Source organism: Meleagris gallopavo, chromosome 2, assembly GCF_000146605.3.
Source record: "Meleagris gallopavo isolate NT-WF06-2002-E0010 breed Aviagen turkey brand Nicholas breeding stock chromosome 2, Turkey_5.1, whole genome shotgun sequence".
NCBI lineage: Eukaryota > Metazoa > Chordata > Aves > Galliformes > Phasianidae > Meleagris > Meleagris gallopavo.
The window spans coordinates 57,682,946-57,706,125 of record NC_015012.2 but is presented as its reverse complement, the minus strand read 5'-3'; the positions used below and the strand labels follow the sequence as shown (position 1 = coordinate 57,706,125).

Here is a 23,180-nt window from a genome sequence, read left to right as displayed (position 1 = left end):
GCTGTGGGTCTATGAATTTCTGTTTCTTGTACAGAGAGAATGGAATTATTATGTTATCACAGAACCACAGAATGGCCAGGGTTAGAAGGGACCTCAAGGATCATGAATCTCCTACTCCCCTGCCACATGCAGGGCCACCAACCTCCCCATTTAATACTAGACCAGGCTGCCCACAGCCCCAGCCAATTTGGTCTTGAGCGCCTCTAGGGATGGGGCATCCACAACCTCTCTGGGCAGCCTGTTCCAGCACCTCACACTCTCATAGTAAAGAACATTACTACAAAACAACATTTCCTAAATACTGTTTGAGTTAGAAGTCCTGAAATGAAGTCATTCTTACTAGACTTTGTTCAAAGAACATTCGATAATAACTGCTTCAAAAACTTAATACAGCAAATACAGAAAGTTTCAGCTAAAGTGAAAGTTCAGGAGTTCGATAATACTTCGTGCAAGTTGAAACTGAGTTCTAGAGCCAGAACTGGTTAAACTAATGGTAGTGTTCAGTAATATTGATGCTCGTTTGGTAATAACTGTATTTCACATTTAACATGCTGTTAGAGTCTACATTTATAATAATGATTTTTTTTTTTTTAAGTTACAGTTATAGAGCTAGTAAATATCAGATCTAAAGTACTACAGAAAGAATAATTTCAATCGGACTGATGTTTTCTGCATGTACTCACCCACTGATCTCTGGAAGGGTTGGTAAATCTGCTTCGCAGACATATGCAAAAGATTGTATCCCATGTTTTTGTTGCTTGTATTTATTAATCAGGTCCATTAGCACTGCTTGGTGCCCAATCTTCTTCACCAGCTGCTGCACCATACGATCATTCAGAGCCAAGAGAGCTGCTCCACTTACTTCTTCTTCTGCAGATTGAAGGGGATTACAATCACTGTGAGGTAATTTTGGAGCTATAGAGACATCCTACATGCCCAAAAACACGGCGGTGTTTTGGGTCAAAGTCAAAGATACTTTCTACTAATGCTATGTCTCTTCGACAGCTTTAAAGAAATGATGTCTTTTAGGTACTGTCCTTTCCAATGCCAGAAGCTCAAGTCAGTGTCCAGTGTTCTCTTCCAGCAAGGGAATGCTATGTCTGAAATGCACAGAAGCAGTGAATTAGTATTACACTGCTTAAAGTCAGACCTTATTTTGACCGTAGCAGATTGTTTTTTTTTTCTCATAATGAAGAAGAGCAAGGAGCACACAGCATACAAAATGTTCTCCTAACAGTTTCTCCTGTACTATTATAGTGTTTATATACACAAACACCCTCTGAAATAACGCAACTGTAGCAGTATAAAATAGGCCCTGTAAAGCTTGTTGCACTGCCAGCTGTTTCTCGAGAGAAAGTGCACCTCTTTACAAACAGCCTTAGACTTTCCCCCCTGCGCTCCTCGAAGACCTCATAACGAACTTGCAGTTATTTTAGACGTATTACACGGTTGCCAACCCCAAAACAAGCTAAGCAGACAATTAAAAGCATTTAAAAAGATAAAAGACACAGGAACAACAGGAATACTTACCGCGAAACTTAGGAACTAGTTCTCCTAAATTGCTCTGTCTCAGCCAGTTGCAGACTTGATCCACAGACCAACTTTCCATATTTAGGTGTCGCACAGTTAAGTTTCACTGGGAAGTGAAAAGAGAAGACAATTTTCATGCTGAACTAGAAAAAAAATAATAGAAAAAAAAAGTACTTTGCAAATGCACTTATGTTTACATGCTCTGAAAAAAAATAAAAAAAAAAATGAGGATAATCCAAGAAATGCCTGTCGCGAATGGCAGCTTCCTTGAATCTTTCTTTCTTCACATCCTCTCTTTTCGCTTCTTTCCCTCTGCTCCCAGAGACAGCCTCATTCCTTATAAAACACGACCTGCTCCAGCACCATTAACACCCAGGTTTCCATACAGAGAGGAAAAAAAAAAGGGGTGTGAAATTCACCACCACCAAGCTCATCGGGAAACGGTTGACATCTTAAAGAAAGACACACACACAAAAAGAAAGACAACCAAAAACATCGCATAAAAGTCTGTCGTTTGTGTGCTTATAGAACATCAGGCACATTAAGTCCCTCTGCACAACAAATAGGTAGCCAGGTAAACACTTAACGGCCAATTAACGACAATTAGAAGCACTAAAGCTGCCGGCGCGGGGAGGGAACAGTTCCTGCTGGCAGCCTCTGATCTCATTCCTCAGGCAACAGCACGCCCCGGGACTAGGTGACCGACACCACGGCGGGACGGGCACATCCCCGGAGTGCCAACTCTTTGACAGTAGAAAGCTCTCTGAGAATGATTTTCTTGTTAATGTGTCTTAGCGCTACTTCATAAAGGAGCACCTAATGCGCCATAACTGGACAATATTAGAGCAAATCATACAGGCAAGATTTTTCAGATGTGAACATGGGTGTCTGAAATTGTCAGCCAAGTACTTCCTTGCTCAAAACGTGTTCATGCTCAAAACACTACCTGGTCTACTAGCTCCTAGGTTACCAGCGTTGTGGTTGGTGCCCCATCCCTGGAGACTTTCAAGACGAGGCTGGATCAGGCCCTGGGCAATCTGATCTAATTGTGGTGCCCCTATGCATTGCAGCGGAGCTGGACTAGGTGGCTTTCAGTGGTACCTTCCAACTCGAAGGATTCTATGATTCTATGTCTGCATACACCCTGTACCTGCTGTCAGAGCAACATTGGCAAACCCTTGCAAACCTCAGCCAGGACCTATTTCATTGAATTACCAAGAAAAAAATAAGTAGCACAGCATCATTTCCCTTCAACAGCAGAGATCCCCAAAATAGACACATTCAGATTATGCTGGTACACTTCAGCATCTTTCAAGGGTTAAGTTTAAGGGGGTTGTCTTGCTGAATTACACAAGTGGATTTAATTTGATATGACAACAGTAGCCATACAACTCCTCCCCCAGGCTAAACAGCAATAACAGGGTGTGAAAAGTCATTATTTGCTGAGAACTCTGGTGTAAATTAAAAATCACACCTTCTTGTCACACTTTTTACTTCATTGCAAAGAATAGGACTTAAAAATTCTAAAAAAAAATAAAAAAAAACCAAACCTTGAAATATAAAACCTAATGCAAAGCAGAATTATACTTGCCTTGCTAACCAGTAAAAAAATAAAGAGATACATTAAAATGGTGGAAAGAGTCATTACTCCACTCTAGAAGAAGGTTTGTATTCTGGAACATTTCCTGCTAAAGCAGACATGGAGATGTTAACATTTCAAAAAGCGTCAAGCAAACAACAGCCATGCAAAGCCACATACACTTTTATCACTATGTGACCAACTCTACATCACAATGTCCATTTGCACATGGAAATGTAGGTTGTGCACTTTAGAGGGAATAAAGTGATGACAGTTTAGAAGCTTATTTAAAGAACGTAATATTAAGGGTCACTACACACAAACTTCAAAATGTATTTCAAAAGTGCTTGCTCAATTCCTTGCAAATATTCCAGATACAGGAGCTGGGAAAATAGCACTCTAGTCTTCTATCAGCATTCACTTGTGAGAAAGAATCTATGGCATTGCAGACTACAGATACATTAATCCTTAACAGACCTCTACATGACTGTCAGTGAGGTCACAATGAAGGTTTTAGTGCATTTTAGGACAAGAGTGAGGAATGTGATGTGTGCACTCCTCTACGTCACAAATATGTGACAAATTTCGCACAGCAAAAGTCAGATCTCAGCATTGCAAGTGTGAAGTTTAGGAATTGATACATATCATAAATAAAAATAAAGTGTTCCCTGTGTGTATTTTTGAATTCTATCTTAATTCATTTTTATCTTTGTATGCATTGCAGAGATGTATTGTTTTCCTTCCACTTACCCCCAAACTACTACAATTATTTAAAATAATTAAATCCAAGCTACAATACGGAAAGCAGAATGTCTAATCTTGGATACAGTACATCAAAATGTGGTAAGTTAGCAGGACATCAGTTATCCACCGATCCTTTTAATAGTATAAAGGGAAATACTCTATGGGGAGCACCTTTGCCAGGCTCCTAACAATTAGGAAAATACCAACAGTTTATTGCTGATGGTTATCAAGTACATGGTAGCACAAAGCATCCGTCTGAATGTTTACAGAAGCAATTAAATGAAGCAATGTGAGAGAAGGGAAAGAAAATTCAAGTATCAGTGCAGGAATAAATCTCAAAGTGCACACTTCTGTTCTCTTTCCCATGCTCTACTGTAGGATAGGTAGCTGCAACACAAACTTAGAGCAGACACAATGGAAAATCTGCATCAATTCACAACACACCTGTTAGAGAAGTTCTAGGAAGAAAATTTGCACAACCATAATACAGATGCAGATGAAGGGGTAAAAGCCAGACAACACTTCTAAACCTTGATCAGAGCTAAAAAGAACACAAAGATTACTGGACTTGTCTGTCAACTGAGCTGACAAATTCCTCTGCTGTAGGAATTAGTTCTGAAAAATATTAAAAAAACAACTCTCTCCTTATTGTATTTGCTTCTGATTAAATGTGAAGCTTCTGCTATCCACATTTTCACTAGATGATCTTTAAAAGTAGTTTTATCTATACTATCTACAGTGCTACTGGGAAAATGTCACACCTCGACTCAAGTACCAACTTTTCTCTGTTAGACCTTGCAAGTTATTTGGCAATTTGAAAGCAATAAAAGAAAGTTAACTCGACTTGTTTTAAGGTGATTTAATACTCATACAGACGAGACTCTGTCCAATCTATTGCCAGCAGCAGTGCACAAGCCATAAAAGAAAAATATTTTATTTTTTATGAACACAACTTCTGGAAATAAAGCAACCGTAACATAGGATCCATCTTTTTCAACTTAAAAATAATCCTACCAAATTAAAATACAAGGTTACTGCATATTGAGAACAAGAAAAGATCAAGTAATTGTTAAAAATTCATAAACCTCAAAAATGAAATCTCATATATCACAGAAAATGTGATCAGACTGAAGGACGATACAGGAACAGCTTCAAAAAGATAAAGAAAAAAGTTATTTATTCTTGTAAGAGAAATCACACTGACTTCTTTTTCCTCAGAGTAGAAGTATGAATTTCTCACCAGGACCACCAGTACTTTCGATCATGTCACTGTTTGTGCCTTTGCAAAGGACTTCACCATCTATCCCTGAGCAGTGCAGAGACTTCTGACATATACACCTTGCAATAGAATTCCATAGAAATCTAATTGACAGCCATCATAATCCTGTCTCTTCTTTGCAGTTGTTCATAGGCTCATGCAATCAGAAGTTCTGGCTAAGCTGAAAATATATGTGTGTGTATATAGTTCTTATATGGGTGGTTTTCGGATGGATCAGTCCCTCTAACTCCCATAATAGATGGGTGAAAATAAATGGTGGAACTGTATCCCTAGATTCACTTAGAAGTTGTATAGGTAAATAATGCGTTATAGCAATTGAGGTTTCTGTTTTAATGAAACATTGATTTATAAAGTTAGGCCATCATCCCAAATTGTGAGTAACACGAACCTTAGTGAAGTTTTTGAGCTCTCCTGGTGTTTGATCAGCTGCATGAATCAGAAGGTAGAGAAGGGGTGAAAGTTACAGTAAAGACAAATGAGAAGTCTCTGAAAATGAATGAATTGGAGTCACTGGTAAAGACAGATGGCTGTGCGCAGTCAGTATATGGTCAGCGACATCTTGCACAAAGGTCCCTTTCAGATAACCATTACGTAACTGGGAAAACTAAAGATTGCTGCACTTTATGAATTGACAGAATGCTCAGAGCTTGTCAACTCTTTGAAAGAGTCTGTGTTTAAGACACAGGAAAACAGGTCTGAGTAAGTCTGGTGCACCTCTTATTTTGTTTACCTGTTGGGTGCAGGAAGGTAAAGCCTTGAGGCTTTTGTCTGTCCCAAACAAAGAAGGCGGGGTATCAGGAAACAACCTGTGGAGCCTGCTGAGGATGGTTGCTTGTGCACAGCCTTGCAGCACCTTGACCTTGGGCCTGGAAGCTCTTGAGGTGGTTTGGCATGACTGTGCTCCTCATTCTGCATGGATAGGCAGCAAGGGATATGCGAAATACACAGCTGCCTGAGCAGTGGGCGGTCTGGAGAGCTCCTGGAGATCATCTTTGCCCCTGTTTTACCAACTTATTTTAGGAGCTGAGAGTGGGGTTGCAGCACTGAGCTGTGCATATCGCCTCCTATAACTTTGACTTGCTATTTTAGCATCACCGAGGATTGCTGAATTATGTGATTACTAGCTGCTGACAGCACTCCACCTCCAGTTTATTTATCATATGAAGATGATGATGAATAACTGGGTTTTAACACATTACACGATGCACATTTTTTTGTTTTGCTTTCTACAGTTAACTCCTAATGATTGTTTCAGTCATAGGTTTTTGTCCCGAGAAGTTTTCTTGGCATGCTAAACCAGGTGAGTTGATATGATTAAGCTTAATAGTAAAAATAAAACAGGCTGTAACATTGGCCTATTTTACACACCAGAAGCAGCACCTTTAATTTGTCACCCTTTGCCACAAACTCTTCAAACAAGGGCATTCTAAAGCATGGACCAATAAATGTATTGGATTTATTTGGCTAATTTATGTCTAGGGTGTACACAACTCACTTCTTCAGGTTGTAGTCCTTATGGTTAACCAGCTATGACCACAACAAACCAGTGCCCACAGCCTGAGTGTTATTGTCTCATTGCATACAGCTGATGAAGCCACATCTGATACAAGATCTTTAGCTGAAACCACAAGTGGAAACACAATCAGCCATTTCTATCTGTAAGATTGAAGGAGGAAACTGGGAAGTTTGAACATCACTGTTTGGGTTAAGAGAGTGTAAGTAGGATATAAGTAAAAGAATTCACAGCTTCTTCAGAGGACTGCTTTGTCCTACTTGTCCCCTTTTCATCAGCAGCTTATTTATGATCAACTCAAAAATCAACTACCAACCAACCAAAACAAAGAGAAGGTCCCATATATAAGGATCGTATGTAATCAATCATTTGTTTTAGTAACACTGGTTTAAATTTCCCAGCCTAAAGTTATCCCGGCATTGTATTTTTAGACTTGCCTGTCTCAACTGGCAAATCTTCTTCAGGAGAGGTTTCAGTGGTGGAAATTTCAAGGGAAAGTTAGCACTTCATCCCAGGCTTTAGATTGCTAGAAAGAGCACATTCAGCCCTGTACCCTTCATGTTATGGTCACCTAATGATGTTAAACTTTTTCCAAAAAGCTAGAAGACATCGGATCTGTGGTTCAGTCTCAGGCAGTTACGAGGCATGTGGGAAAAGGTAAGAGTTCAATGATTTCACTTTGTTTCACTCACTCTGTGCCTCCTAAACCTACACATTTTATAAATAAATCTTTTCTGAGTGTAGGTCTTGTTTGCATTGCACTCAGTCAGACTGAAGTAATACAACACCAAAAGAGGTGTGAAATTCTTTGGGATATCTTAAGTAGACTGTTAATTTCAAAACATCATTTCACTTTTAAAACGCTAGTAATTTTAAATAAATACAGATTCCAAACAGCAATACATGAGTTATAATGTATTTAGTTATACACCCTGGTCAAATACATAAAAACATATTTTGGTCTTGAAAATATAAAATGCGAAAAGTATTACAATGCTAGTCAATAAAAAATATCTAGATGAGTAAATTTCACATTTCCAGTTTTGAAAGTGGCTTACATTCCTTTATTTCTGCCCTGCCTCTCTGTATAACTGATCATAAAGCAGACTTCTTTTTCAACTCTAGTGTTGATATGGAAAAAAAAGAGCTTTTACTGCATTTGTACAAACTTTGATAGTCTGTTTGTTCAAATCCCTAAACTGATCATGTTCACATGGCTCAGCAGTCAAGGGGAAGTCATATGTCAAAAAACTTTTTTTTCACATTTTATTTTTAATCTAAAGCATTTGTCACATTGGCTTTCTTAAACAAAACCAAGAATTTTAAAAAGAATAATAATACTAAAACACTCTGCTTCTACTGCCAGTCACTTTCCACTCAGCAGACAACCCGGGGCAGCTTATTTGTGACAAGGTCAGTGTTGTCACGTTCATCTGCTTTTCATCTTTCTCTGCCAGAACTCAGAAACATTCTATTTTGAAATAATTTTTCCTTCCTAAACATAAATCAGTATATTGATATTGCAGTCATTGTTTTCACATTTGTGTTATCTTTGACATAATAGCAAAGGAGAGTATGGGCGACTTAGTTGCCCACATGAAGTGCTTTTCTTTGCCACAAAGAGATGTTAATGAGCATTTATAGATGCAGTAGTATACAAGTAGGTATGCAGGCTCAAATTCATATTTAGGAAACCGTAAATTCATAACTTTTGTGATCAGAATACAACAAAACTTATTAAAATTGTTCTTTTTTCATATTTGAATGAAAGAGCAGAAGAATAATTTCCTGTAAGACCTAAGATCTCAATAAAAATGTTGTATTAACTTGATGCAAGTAAACTGCCTTGGAATTGTTAGTCCTATGTCTCACCATATGCGTTAATAAATGTAGCTGCCAAATACAGTTCAGGTGAATATTGAAAACGACATTTATGAGACACACTGTGACATGGAAACCATGGTTATTGAAGAAAGATGTTCAAAGATGAACATGTTTTTGATCCAAGACTGTGTGATAGTTCACAAAATAATTAAAAAATAAAACCCTTATTCCTTTTCTCACTGTTGAATTAAAGAACAAGTCCTCTGTAGCCCCTTTTCCTTCTGGATGCTCTGTTGCTCAGATGATGTAAGCACTGGTGTGCTGTTCAGAACCAAGCCACAAAAAAGAACTGTCCTTGTTCCCTGATGCCACCTCCTAATATTTCCTGCTCCTACCGTCCCCATCCCTCTCGTCACTCCAAGCTTTCTATGACCCTATGAGTGTCACATGGGACAAACACAACGGAAAACTCAGCAGATGGTTCTTTTTGTGTCAGGTCTGACTCTTGTCTAGTTCATTGTAGAGTCACAAAAAGAGCTCTACTGCTAAAAAGAAGGTGGTGACACAAAGATGGCAGTGAGCTACAAGGAGTTTATGTGGGAAGACTTCTTCATTTTGGTAGCAGTGTTGGCTTGAAAAATCTATCAAGCTACTGCCTGATTTCAATAAGGATATAGACAAACAGCAATTTGGGAAGGAGATGCCCTGATGTGAAACATTACTTCCAGCTGCTTATTATTTCTTGGCAGGAAAGATGTTAAACCCAAGCTGTTTGGGTATTCCCATATAATTTCAGTTCAGTTCAGAGTTCAGTTTAGCTATGCAGTACGTAATCATTAGCACAGTATGTGTGGTACCTTAAATTATCACAGCTGTCTTTACAGTGACTCTGATCAAACCTTAACATGCCAAGATGATGAGTTTTGATCATTTATAGAATCATCCAGATCTCCATATTTCCAGTAATTCTTACAGATGACATTGGTGGAAAAGTCTACTAAGTGTGGATTGCGGAAAAGCTAGGCCTCCTGCAGACTTGGGTCTGATTTGCCTCTGAGATCCAATGGATAGTTCATCCTACTTGTTTCTGGTTGTTTCTGCAGTCCTGGTAATGGCTGGTATCAGAGTATTTCTGCTTTTTTGAGAGTGACAGTGCTGCTGTTGTCCACTCATATTAAGACTTCTGAAAACAGCATTCAGCAGATTCTAGTTCAAAGCAGAATAGACTCAGTCTTTAGGCTTGAGGTGAGTCGTTGGGGCTACATTTAAATATTTGCACCATAAATGGAGTTCAGTGTTCAGCTGTGTTTCCTGCAGTTTAGGAATTCACTGGCTCATTACTCCCCTGTCTAGGAACAGTCAGTGGAAGAGAATGTGTTCATGACTCTTGGTGACACTAACATGAAACCATGGCTCAAATCCTCTTTGTTAATTTAATCCAAGCTACTGGACTCTGTAATGATATGCTAAAGGTGGGCACACAGGCTTCCTTACCATTTTGATGTGAAAGGGATTGACTTTAACAATAGGTGAGGAAAGGAGATAGAAATCAGCATTATTAGGAAACCTGAATACTTAAAGACTTAAAGACTTAATAGACTTAAAGTCTGTTGGTATTTGGAATTTCTCACATTACACTTGCAAATCTTGTAAGTATGGACAAATATATATGTTTTTTAATTATTATTATTCTTCCCCACATTTTTTTTCCTCCTTAAATGCAGTTGGAAGTTGAAGATCTTTACTATCTTCAAATTCGTGAGCTGTCCTGCAAGAACGTGGGTGCTGGAGATCAGACATCCTATCGTAACTCTGTGCCAGTTCAGCGCCGTGTAAAGTTCTGTCTAGGGAACAGCACAGGATGGATTCTTTGTGTACAGAGTGTGATTCTCTGCAGAAAACAGAAGTGTGTTGCTCTTCATTTGACATGACCCACCAGTGCCATGGGTCACCAACCAGCCTGTGCTGTGCTCTGGAGTCCAAGGTGAACGTGGGGAAGATTCAACATTGTCTTTGTCCTTCAGTCTGGCACTGAGCAGGGAGATGTTGGGGGAAGTACAGCTGCAGACGTAGTCTCCAACCAGGTCATGACAATTACTTGTGGTTTCTTTCTTTTTACATGAAAAATCTAACAATATTAACATGGTTTTGTCTATTGCATTGCCTTACTCTACGTCAGCTATCGAATGTGTGTGTTTTTTCTTACCATTGATATAGATACATCATTGGCAAGTAAGATTAGACGGTTGAATGTATCCTTCCAACCTTAAATCTTATGAAATATCTAAAACTTAGCTATATCTTAAAAGGCTTAAAACAATTAATGTTGTGACTTAAGGTAATTAAAAAGTGTAATTAAGGCAGGCAAAGTATAGCACAATGATTGACTGCTAAATGAATTTTCAAATGCTTCCATACAACAATATTTCTATCATATTTATTCCATAATTTTTCAAAATTCTGGTAGATATGAGGTATATTATCAATTATGTTTTAGAAAGCTGTGCGAATCCAGTTTTACTGAGAGGAAATGATTCGCTAAATTCCAGACTTTGTCTCTTAGGATCTCTTGACATTAAAGAATTACACCAAACAACTCCAAAGAGATTAACAGCTCATCAGTTTTTTTAAGGCGTGTCCCTGATAGGATGATGAATTCTGAAAGCAAGCCACTGCTAATCTAGCAATACTTTAAAATACTGTGAGCTATAAGCTTGGTTAGTTTAAGAACTGTTTCACAATCACTTCTACTTTCTTTGGTGTGCAGACAACAAATTTCAGAAAATAGACACCTAAAAACCTATCCAGCTATCTGTGATTATATGTGTGTGTAACATTGTTACACAATCTTACTTTCAGTAAGAGTTTTTGGAAACAACTGGATATCATTCTGTATTTGGAAGGATAAAGTAAGGTAAGTGGAATCTATAAGTAAAAATTTGGGCAGGAGAGAATGTGAAATTTGACCCCAGTACATGGACTGAAATAGGACAAACCCAATGACTGAGGCTGACAGGAACGAAAAGAACAACTCCGAATGTTCAAAAACAAAATAGCAATGCAGAACAGAACTTTTAAAAATATTTGCAGTATAGCCAAGAATGTTAACATACTCATTTGTGCCAAACATGTGTTAAGCCTATTGTTAGCTTTGAACAAGCAGTGATTAAATTTTATAGAATTTCAGCATAATAAAATGTATCATAGAACGCTGCTGGAGATCACTGCCATATTCAACATAAGCAGGTGGTAACAAAACAGGTTTTCTATTGAAGTTTTTATGGATAATGAATTCCTATTAGCTATTTTTCCTCCATTTCTGATATTGTATGTTTGAAGGGCACCTTTGTGTCTTTTGAAAGTGACAGCAATAATAAACTGCTGGGCTCCACAGATTTTTATGCAAGAAAATAAACTAGTTTATCGTACCTACCTGCTGAATCCTCTCCTGACAGAAAGCCACTCTTTATTTTATAAATATTTTTTAAAAATAGAATGTGTAATTGCTCTGGTGAAATTTTCTAAATGAAAGTCACTGCCAATTAGCAAAAATACCTTATATTCAACTCTTGTTGAATACTATGTTTTACAGGCTTCAGAAATGCTGTGCTAAAGAAAAAGGCAAAAGATTGGAAGTGTTGTGCTAGCTCATGTACTGAATGTAGACAAACTGTTTTTACTCGAAAAAATATTATTATTATGGTATATTTTTGATACAGCTGAGAATTTGGATTCTAGCATGGCAACACTGAAGGAACACTGTGCAGTCTCCGTGGCGCAGGTAAGGCAATGGCAGTACCACTGTTTTGAAGGCCCTATGGATATACCTCATGCACCATGTGTAAGAGTTTTGGCTTTTCACATTTCCTGGCCAATGGGATGGGAAGGGAACTAATAGAACGTTTGAGGGGATATTCTGGATAGCTGTCTCAGTCTGGTCAGTACAGAGTTAGCTTTAAGCTTGTTGATAGCCATCTGTAGAGATGTCTTCATCTGATACCTAACATGGTTTACTCACTGTATAGAAGACCAGGATATTTATCTCAGCTAGGGATTTTATACCACGATGCTTTGTTTAGGAGTTAAGCATGTAAGAACTTGTAGTGAAGCAGTTGACCTTGATATGAAATCATGGGAACTGATAGCAGCATTTATGGGAGGATAGACTTTCCTCCTTACTTTTATTTGAAAATTTCATCCCATGCAAACATAAACTTCAGAGCAAATCTAGTCCTTCAGTGGTATAAAGTGTGTCTAAAGGGTTGTACTAATAGTTATCTTGCTGGGTAGATAGAGAGCGAAGATCTAACTTTTAAAATACACATTCTTCAAATATACACAGATAAAAGCTTTCTCTTAAGTTACACTCTTCCAATACAAGGACTACAGTCTATTGCTTAAACGAGTGGAGATTAGTTCTATAGCAGTACCAGTAGTTACAGATAAAACTACATCTGAAGCAACAGAATCATAGAATATCCCAAGTTAGGGCACCTTAAGGATCACTGAGTTCAACTCCTCCAAATGTTTTAGTTAAATTTATTACTAACATAATACCAGCAGGTCATGGGAACTGATCCAGTAAACTGGTAAAAGAAAATGTTAACTAAGCCATCTGTCAGCACGATAAAGATTTGAATGCAGGACACTTGCCAGTTATCCTTTCTATGTCTGAGATTTTCCTAATTCCATGCAAAAAATTATGCATTAAATATTTTTGCTATAATCTCAGTGGGTTGCTAATAGTATTTGTTTATTTATATGCAAGCTAAGACATCAATGTTAGCCAAAACAATTTGTTGCTATTTGCACAGATTTGCCAAAATCCTGGGTTTTTGTAGCTTTGATTTACTTGTTCTTCAGAATTTGTAATTCACTTTCAGCCCAAGGATAGCATATTTAATTAACATTTAACAAACCTATACCAGTAATTCTATATCTGGAAAAAAACTGACATGCAGAATGTCTATCCTCAAATAATCTTGATGTTAAATCAGATAAGGGATTAAATTTATTTCAAATAAATGCAAAATATATATCTCTGTAAAACCTTGATGACTACTTCAGAAAATGGCCTTTCCAAAGAAGCAGATTTTAAAAGATTATTTGAAATTTAGTGGAATGGTAGTCTTGATAGACGATGTGCCTTTTCCACTACAGTGATATAAAGCCTTAGTTGCTTTTTGTTTGTTTGTTTTTCTTTACATTTCCTGCTGGTAATAAAATTAATATTGTTTTCAGCCTTCTCGATACTGTCATATTAAGGAATTTACTACTACATTTGAAGTAAAACTAGTCATGATAAGTTGTTTTAATCCTTTATGTTTCAGCTTGGCTGTAGCACACTCTCTCAAGTCAAAACCATCTAGTAAGTAGACAGTGGACAGGTAAGTGTTTAAATTAAAAAAATGTATTACCTTTTACAAAGGAAATTACAAAGTGTCTTTGTAAAACACTTTATTTCTTCTGGTGACAATCATGACCATGCCACTTTTATACATGTTTTATTAGAAACAGGTTTCTAAATTTATCACCTGATTAGAAAATTCATCATTCTTCTGAGTTTATTATCAGGTTTTGTTGCCCACATTTCTTGCCAAATTCTTGTTCAACCTCTAAAAACCAATTTTAAAATATTAAACAATGGAATACATTGTCTAGTATCACATCTTGGAAATAATTTCTGCTTTTTAACATATCAACTATGACGTTTCTTAGCAATTTTCTTGGTTTCACTTTAACCCATTAAGTTAAATTCTCCTGAGCAGAGCAAAGTTAGTGCTGTAGATCTCGAGTAGTGTAGATTTAACAGAGTATAATCAACTTCAAATTGGATATGAGTGGAGGAAAAGTGAAAAATGTAACATGTTTCAAGAAAAAATATTTTTATTAAAAAAACAAAACCCAAAATACTGGATTCAGTGATTAAAAATTTTTGCTCAGTTGCTTTTTGATAATTCAGATCTTCTAATTCTGTTAAGTTGATGTGATGTGTAAAAATTTCTCATTTTTCCTTTGAAACAGTTCCTCTGCCTTATGTGACTACATCTGATGAGGAATTGAACACCTCTTACTCATGTGAGATATAAGTTTTGCTAACCACACATCCTCACACACAGTAATTTCACTTAGATAATGACACGTCTGAGCTGCTATACCAAAGCTGAGCTCCGCCATGGCTTTCCATCTTCCAAGTGTAACCAGTGAGAAAACTTGCAATTACACTTCCATGATCCATATGGCTGAAAGATCATCATTTTTTCTAAACTCACAATAGTAGCACTGGATCTGCTTTACCAGGTAGTCTTGGAAAAAATTTCTTCTAGGGATCCTGACAGGACTATTTAGAAACAGTAACATGGTTTTGCACTTTTTCTGCCTCAGCTTTCCTATCCTTAGGCCTACTCAGTGCATTCTCAGTGCAGAAAGGATTCTGTGATGTTTGGATGACTGTGAAGGAGATCTCACATGATTGACTGCTCTCCATTTCTTTAGAAGAGTATCTGGATCTGCACAACTATCACTTGACTTACATCATTAGGAAATTGTTACTGGCATCTTCAGATGACAAGTGTATCACTCTGCCATACTACAATCTCCATTAAATCCTCACTGAAACTTTACCACCACCAATCCAAATAGTCGTCTGGACTAGAGTAATCTTCCTCCAGGACTTTATACTTGCAGTTTCTCTGATACTTACTTGCTACTGCCGTTGGGCTACCAGACTGCCTAAATGTTGATTCTTGTGGTGGACCTACTTCACTAGCATCCTTATTTTTAAGATACAATTTTGATTCTATTTTTGGAAGATTAAAAATGAAACCAACTTTATGCAGCTGTGGCTTAATTCTGTAAGAGCAAAATCATTATATATATCACCATATATACTTCAAAGAAACAGTGATTATGAGGCCAAGCACACAAGGTCCTTAGGAATAATGTGCTTGCAGAACTTCACATCATGGAAAGTATCTGTATAAGACACTATTATTAATAAAATAGCTGATTACTATAGATGTATTCTGAAGTACCCCATAGTGAATTGAGATAGCAGTGAATGTGCAGTAGCTTAGACTTTCTGCTTGGATATTGCTGCTAATTAACAGCTTTCTGAAGTGCAGGGGCGCTTCTTGCTGAAGTAGGAAATGAATGTCATATTGTATGGGATTATTATAAGCCATTTCTTTAGTTCACAGGATCTCATATAATCCTACATTAAGGATTACATACCACATTCTACTACTGATCTACCAGAAATAAAAGCAGATAATTGCCTATTGGAAAATAGCAGGTCTAGAAGAGCTTACTTTACATACTGAAGACTCCCAAATGTTTGACAAACTACACAAGAATTGCTCATTCTCCTATTCCTGTTTTAACTTCTTTGAACAGAAAGAAAAGGTCTTTATTCACAGAAATCTTTTTTACAACATTTCTTAATACTGCAGACATTTTGTAAAAGAGGTGAGATGAAAAAGTAGTTCTTTCAGTAGAAACTTCTATTAGGATAAATTCTAGGATATACTGATTAGCAACAACTCTTACAAAAATGAACTGCAAAGTATTTGAAGACTACAGGTGCTCAAGCTCTTCATTCTACGTCTGATATAGAAAATGATATGCTGTTCAGGCTCAGTAAGGTAGAGGTGCAATTTTCTTCTCAGATTCATTCCAATGCAGGTTTTCTTTATTGTGTGGTTTTGCAGTCATCTTCACCTGATCAGATTGATCCGAATGGAACATTTCCACTCTCCTCCACATTCTCATCTTTGCAATCTTGTCTTCTCCTTTTGGGCTGAGTCTTGCAACTCTGAAAGCAGTGGATCCTGTTGTGATCCACCTGAGGTGTAACCCTTTGGTGTGTGCTGGTTCACATGTGCCTGCTAGGGTGCTGCTAGTTGCCTCTGGAGACATGACACTGCGCAGCCTCAATGCCCTTGGGCTACCAAATATTGTAGAAACCTCAGCACCCAAAGCAGTGCTCCCCTAAACAACTGCCCCTCTCAAAAACCTCTAAGCACTCAGAATGTGATCCAGGACTGTAAATTTTGGATCGGCTTCTCTGAATCTAAATTTCATATACATTTCAGTGTTACTTGAGACTCAGTGTCTTAAATTCAGAGCGACTTCTACTCTCCTGCTCCTGAATGCTAACTAGCTGTAGACGTACTTTAAACTTGGTCTTACAACACTTACGGAACACATGTGTAACTCTAGTACAAATGCTGTTACTGTGAACTACAATGTCTCCTGTGTTTGTGCTGATGTATGTTTTGCTGAAGATTGGTCTGGGCAGCTACATGCCTGAATTCTGATAGGATTATGAGATGGGTAGATGGCATCCAGACTTGGACTAACCCCCCAGCATTTCAGGTCTGCCAAGCCTGTTCCTTCTTCATCCTGACTGTGCTTAATTAAATGAAAAACACAGATCAACAGCATGCAAAGACTTATCTAAGAAACTGGGTTTAGACTGTCTGCAGTCAGAAGGTGATGGGACTACCAGATTGTGGACAGCCTGGTGTAAGACTCTTCCAGCATATATCAGTCCAAACCTTTGCTGCTGGAGCTGACTCTTCATTGTGAAAGTAGAACACAATTTTATGGAGACAAAGAGCAAACAAGGCAAAACTAACTGCAGGCTGGAAACAAGGAAGCCCATTATATGGGCTTGCAATCAGCCTGTTCTCTGTATTTTCCCAGAATTATTTGCTATATTCATGGAGAATAAAGTATAGGATGAGGAATTTCAGGATATATTTACAAGATACCAGCAGGACATTTAGGTTGCATAGATTCTGTGTAATTATTCACTTATCTGGGAAAGATGCTAAATGTTAGATGACAAGAGGTTATGCTGTGGTTTCCTCATGGATTGCTGGTTGCTGTTAGTAAGAATTGATCTCACTGTGGATTAACTGCTGTTGTTCCTCAGTAATTTACTTAGCACAACACAAAAAAAAAAAAAGGAAGAAGAAAAAAATCAAGCCTGGTAAAAGTGTGATTTTCTTAGATGAATTACAAGCAATCTTTCCTTCTTAAAAATGTGTTTGCAAACAGGGGCTGATAAGCTTGTAGGACAGATGATTTCTATTAAAAACAGTTTGGCAAATATATGGATTAAGTCTTGCAGCGACTGAAGAAACCCAGTTCAATTAAAGTAAATGGCAAGTACATTGATTTTAGTTGCACAGGAATACACTCAGGACAGTAGGTAAAACAGTGACATTTTAACTATTAGAGAGAACATATTGAAACCAAATGTTTACATGTACAGTGACCTTACACCTTAGGAAAATGATTTCTTGTAAGCTGACCCTACATGAAAAGAATATTTAATGATTACCAACTGTGCCCTAATTCAGTGCATATGCATTTTTTAATACTTGTATTTGTCAATCTTAAACCAAATGCTAAATCAAATTGTAATAAATTACATGCATTTCTTATTTTATTGAAGAAATTCAGTAAAAGATTTTCTGCCCTCAAAGCAGAGCGAAATCTCTTGATGAGCAGAAGTATTATCTGAGACAGTACAAATTCACTAGGTGGCAGCATAGCTAGCAATTTTCTGAAAAACTTACTTCCAAGTTTGTGCATGTTTTAGGTACATTTTGACCAATCTAGACGTGAAAACAGACAGAGAAATAGTCTTTTAGAAAGCTAATATTAATAAAATGTAACCACTGTAAGGGTGGTGTTCTTTCAAAACACATTAATTTCAGGTTATGTTCTGTATCTGAAGCAAATGACGTATATGTATTATGGTGTAAAGACACAAAAGAGAGAAAATGAAATTCCTCAAAAGGGATCATATCAGAGCTTTAATTAGGTCTATATCAGACAAAATTCAAATCACAGCTTCAGATGATAAAAACACAATATCCAACTATTAACAGGTATTATTGGCGATCTGAGTTGACCCTAACCAAGGAAAATACTTAGTCAAGATTGCATCTCATGCATCGTTATCATTGCTCTCCAGAACATGGCATAGGGCAAATAGCATGGTGCCAAGTGGAAGAAAAGAGGGAGTAGAGAAGGAAGCTTACCTCCTTGGCTGACCATTTCTCAAGGAATGCTGATGCTGTGAACTTGTAGCTGAAGTCTCCTGGCTGGATACGAGACTGGAAATGTATTTTGTTTGTTACAAGATCCTCTCTGATTTCATGGCTTTACTGTAAATGACAGTTCATTTTTTCCTTCCCTTTAGTGGAAAAATTAGGTTAAAAGCTTCTCAGCAGGGAAAATGTGTATGAAAATACATTGGTAAATGGACTGAAATAATTCAGCCTTCTGAACTTCAGAAATTCAGATGAACAGATTAGCCTTCCTCATCTCTATATGTGCTTTACTATCAACAATAGTAAATTCAGAATGGATAATGATGATTTAATGAAATGTTCTGCAAGCAAGCCATTTCCTGGTGCAAATCAACATAATTATCCAATAGTCTTTGCTCTCCAGTGCTTCTCTCAGCCTTAGCCAGACATGCTTAATGTTTTTCGAGCATGTTTGCAACATCGCTGCTGTTTGACCGTGTGAAGCCCAGGACTGCTGCATTTAATCAGAACATGTTTTCTTTGACCAATTTCCCCTCATTAGTGACTGACAGATCAATTACTTCATATTCCAAACTTCAGAGCTTTAGATGAGAGGTTTCTTTTACAGCTTTTTCTGATGTAACTTTTCAGTAAACTTCAGGGTGTTTCTTTTGCCATCAACAACTTTCTTTGCACTAGGAAAGGAAGAGGAGTAGTAGATAACATAGAGCAATACAGACCTGATCTAAAATCCAGTCCTGGTGTTTAATCACAGGGACTGGCAACCATTCACAAAGTGCTTGAGCTGTGTATTGTCTGTTTATGACTTCAGCAATGAAATTGGTTGTGTTCAGTCAGGATTGACACATGTTTTTTATACTTTTGGCAAGCAGAAGACCTATGGCTCAGAAACGATGTGTAATATGTTGTAAATACTGCTGTTTATAATGAAATTGAACAGATTTTGTATCTTTATAGTGTTTGTATATATTTCAGGGGATAAGATCAGAAATACTGTATTCAAAGTAACATTAGAAAATTTTTCAGTTCTGTTTTTTTGAGGAAAGTTCAATCGGTTTGCCTGAATATGGACTCAGTTGACAAAATGTCAAGCCTTGATAATGCTCTCACTGAAATGCATCAAATTCTTGTACTACTCCTGCACTGGAGTGAAGTTTCTCTAGCATCTTTGATTCTCCTCTCATTAACTGGGACTTGGACAACACTTTGCCCTCTCAAAAATCATCGTTCTGAGGTGTCATAGGAGTCAGGACAGAACTAGTGGTGCACTTAGACCTCTTAGCCCACTCCCCATCAGGAGAGGCATGAAATCAAGCTAGCAGAGCCTAGAGGGCACCAAAAACTAGGTAGGAACTGAGCCAATACCAATGTATTTTCCAATGGAGAAGGAAGGAGTAAAGAAACGCAATTTATTTATCAGCTGTTGTAAAAGCAGAATAACTGAACACCATCAGCCTTGCAAAGGGCTTGCCAAGAGATACACTTTTAAACTGTATAAACAATTTGGATTAAGAAACATTAAACACATTCACACCTGCTTTCAAGCTTTAAATCTGTGGCTCTGCAAAATGTCACATATTTGAATAAAAGCGTATATTATTCTTTCAGCAAACATCTGTTTGGAAATGATAAATTTATTTTCCTGCTATGAACTTTCCTGTTTCACTTACCCATTTATCCTTCTATTAGTTTAAATATACATCACTGATTAATACCGCACAGCCATAAATACCCATAAGTTATTCCACTCTTTGCCTTCTCTCCTTGGCTTAGAAGCCAAAGGTTTTTTTAACAATCTGCATACGATTGCTGAACTTTAAAACGTAAACAACCTGGAAACCAAACATAACCTGCAAATAGATAGCAAGAGCTGGAGAAAGTATTATTTTGCTTTACTGTTAAATATCAGAAACTCTCATTTTGAGTAGAAAGCAGTCAACCTTAAAGTGAATGAAAAACTAATTCAAATTACTTACATGATTCAGAGTCCAATGAATAACAAGCCAGTGGGTAAGAGTATTTGAAAGGAGATTTCATGTTATGAGATATACAGCTATAGGTAAAGTATTATATGCTCGATTTGAATCAGAGTCCCAAAGATTAAGAAAAAACAAAATAATTCAATCAAATATTCATATTTTTTTAGAAGCTACCAGGTATTTCTTCAGAAAAGAGTGAACAAGGTAGAAAATTAATGTGACATTTAAAGGTATAAGCTCATCTTAATATTTGATGTATATTCCAAATTTAAGGTTGTGATCCTTGCAACATGTTCCAATTCAAGTAATATTTCTGAGATCAAGGGAGTTGTTTGAATAAATAAAGATACGTAATTATGAGACTGTAGAACCAATAGAAAGCCACTGAGATTGTAAGATACGTTCAAACTTTTGTATGGTATATTCACTGGTGTGTAGAGTTTTCCTGATGAAGCTGCTGCAAGACCACAAGTGGTGTGGAAAGTGCTGTATAGTATTTCATAACATACACATATACACATCTTCAAAAAGCACTGTTACGTTTTTGAAGAAAACTAATATAAATGGCAGAGAAAATAGAGGAGAAATTGATAATAGAGTTTATAAACTAATGAAAATCCAAATGGATGTATCAGTAGGGTAGCTGCAGCTGTACACGTACAGACATGTATTTATATAGTTCAGTTAAGGAACTTGATGCGTCTATTCTGAGTACTTGCAATTAACTTAAATTCATATAAAAATACATGTAGGGTGGCTTATTTTTCCTTTTTGTAAAGGATAGACATCTTGCTAGCTCAAGATGAAAAATGTCAATTAATAGCTAAGTTAAGAAAAGCGTTATCCTTGCTCTGTAGTGTGGACAAAACATAGTTCTACCCATCTCCTTTCTGAGAAGTCCTTCAGTGAGTAAACAAAGTTTACTAGAAGTCATAGCTATAAAAACATAGAAAGACTGAAGTTGGAAGGGATCTTGGAGGTCACTTGCTTCAACCATTGCCCAAGCAGGGACACTCAGAGCAGGGTGCTCAGGCCTATGCCCAGATGGCTTCTGAAGATCTCCAAGGAGGAGGAGGTTCCACAGCCTCTCTGCAATTTTCTATTACACACACAGCACAGAAGTGCTACCTGATACTCAGACGGAAACTCCTGTGTTCCGGTTTGTGCTAAAAATTCTAATCAGAAACATTGGTTCCAAAAGCAGGTTCGAATCAAAATGGCAATACTTTGCACATGTGTTGGAGACTTAATAAAGTTGACAACTGTGGAACGCCAAGATCCTGTTGTCTGTGGAGTTATGTTATACAGACTGCTGAGCAACACTTTGGGGACCATGTGCTCTAGTGAATCCTGCACTGCACAGCCATTTCTTATCTATAATTTGCACTTAGAATGTCACAGGAAGCTCATCGTCTGTAGACAAATGACTTCCTATATTTATACAGCAACTTTTACTCCCATGCACTTTCTAAACTTGGGATATTTCCAATACCAGCAAACCTCTAACTACCCTTGCTGTTTCCTATTGTGCAAGAAAAGGCTACCCTGGGCAGATGAGGACAACCATCACACTTCTGCTCCTAATCCCTGCATTTTTGAACATTATCAACTGAATCTCTTTATTAAATACTGTATGAAGAGAATAATATATAGTTGGATTAACGAGCTCCTACATTTTGACAATGAAAGTTCATTACTCCGCACTATCGAGAGGAATCCTGACACAGGAGATTACTTTCTGAACTAGTAATAAGTGGCTCTGGTAAAGCCCATGCAAATACCCCAGGCATAGATGTCTATTACTCTTTCAAACAGGTAAAATTAATGCTTGGTACCAGTGGAAATATTCCACTCCTGGAGCAGGATTCTCTGTGCAGCTGGTGGATGTAGCACAAAAACAGAGCAAAAAGATCCTTGTCAACAGCCCTTATGTCATAAAGGTGCTGCCTGTAGTGTGACCGTTTCTCAGCTAGGTTTGGAATCATCCCTCAGTTAGGTCAACCCTGAGCCAGGTCAACCGGGGGACTGTTTGTCACTGTAATCCCTACTTCCTCCCACACACTCCCTGATGCTGGGATTGATGAGGCCATCCACAACAGGAATACCAGCAGGGAAAGAAACAGGACACTACAGGTACAAGGGTTTCTTGGTAGAGTTTACACACTTGGTCTCAGCTTCACAGGATCATCTCCACAGGGTCACTCCTGTGAAGTTTTCCAGACCTATGGTCTTTTTCTGACTCCTCCAGCTCTATCTCCTGCTCTCCCTCTGGTAAGGACTGAAGGGTGGATGTCCCAGAGCAGGAAAACCCGCTGCTTCTGCCATCTTCTCAGCAAGTTTGATATTAGAAAATGTGGTTGTTCTTCCCATCTGGGCTGAGCCATTGTTTTTGGTGTCTTCCTCTGTTGTGAGACTGCATGCCCTAGGGAAGGAGATGTGGCTGTGGCAAGGATTATGACAGCTTACTCATGAAATCATACTTTCACATATCCTTCAGTCCATGAGAGCCCCAAAGGTTCAGTCTAAACTTTTAGGGAAAGACACAGAATTAGGAAACATCACATCACAGCTAAGAGGATTTAGTTAATTGAACTGGTTACCAGCAAAGTTAATGTCAAATAGATTTTTGTTTTTTTGTAAATCAGAACTTTTTTTTTTTTTAAGT

At 37.6% G+C, this 23,180-nt stretch overlaps 1 protein-coding gene across 1 annotated transcript; it reads right to left on the bottom strand.

Moving 5' to 3' along the window:
• Positions 1-679: 679 nt before the first annotated feature.
• Positions 680-2,070, bottom strand: LOC104909797 (sterile alpha motif domain-containing protein 3-like). Its single transcript, XM_019613542.2, has 2 exons — positions 1,531-2,070; positions 680-870 (listed from the first exon to the last, which is right to left on the bottom strand). Exons 1-2 carry the CDS (start codon positions 1,607-1,609, stop codon positions 680-682), a joined length of 270 nt encoding a protein of 89 aa, XP_019469087.1. The 5' UTR covers positions 1,610-2,070.
• Between the last annotated feature and the right edge of the window lie 21,110 nt (positions 2,071-23,180).

Excerpts from the sequence above, each read along its gene's own strand:
- LOC104909797 (XM_019613542.2), bottom strand. The coding sequence starts at position 1,609 with ATGGAAAGTTGGTCTGTGGATCAAGTCTGCAACTGGCTGAGACAGAGC. Across the intron at positions 871-1,530 it reads ACTAGTTCCTAAGTTTCGCG|AAGAAGAAGTAAGTGGAGCA; the intron begins GTAAGTATTCCT and ends TTCAATCTGCAG.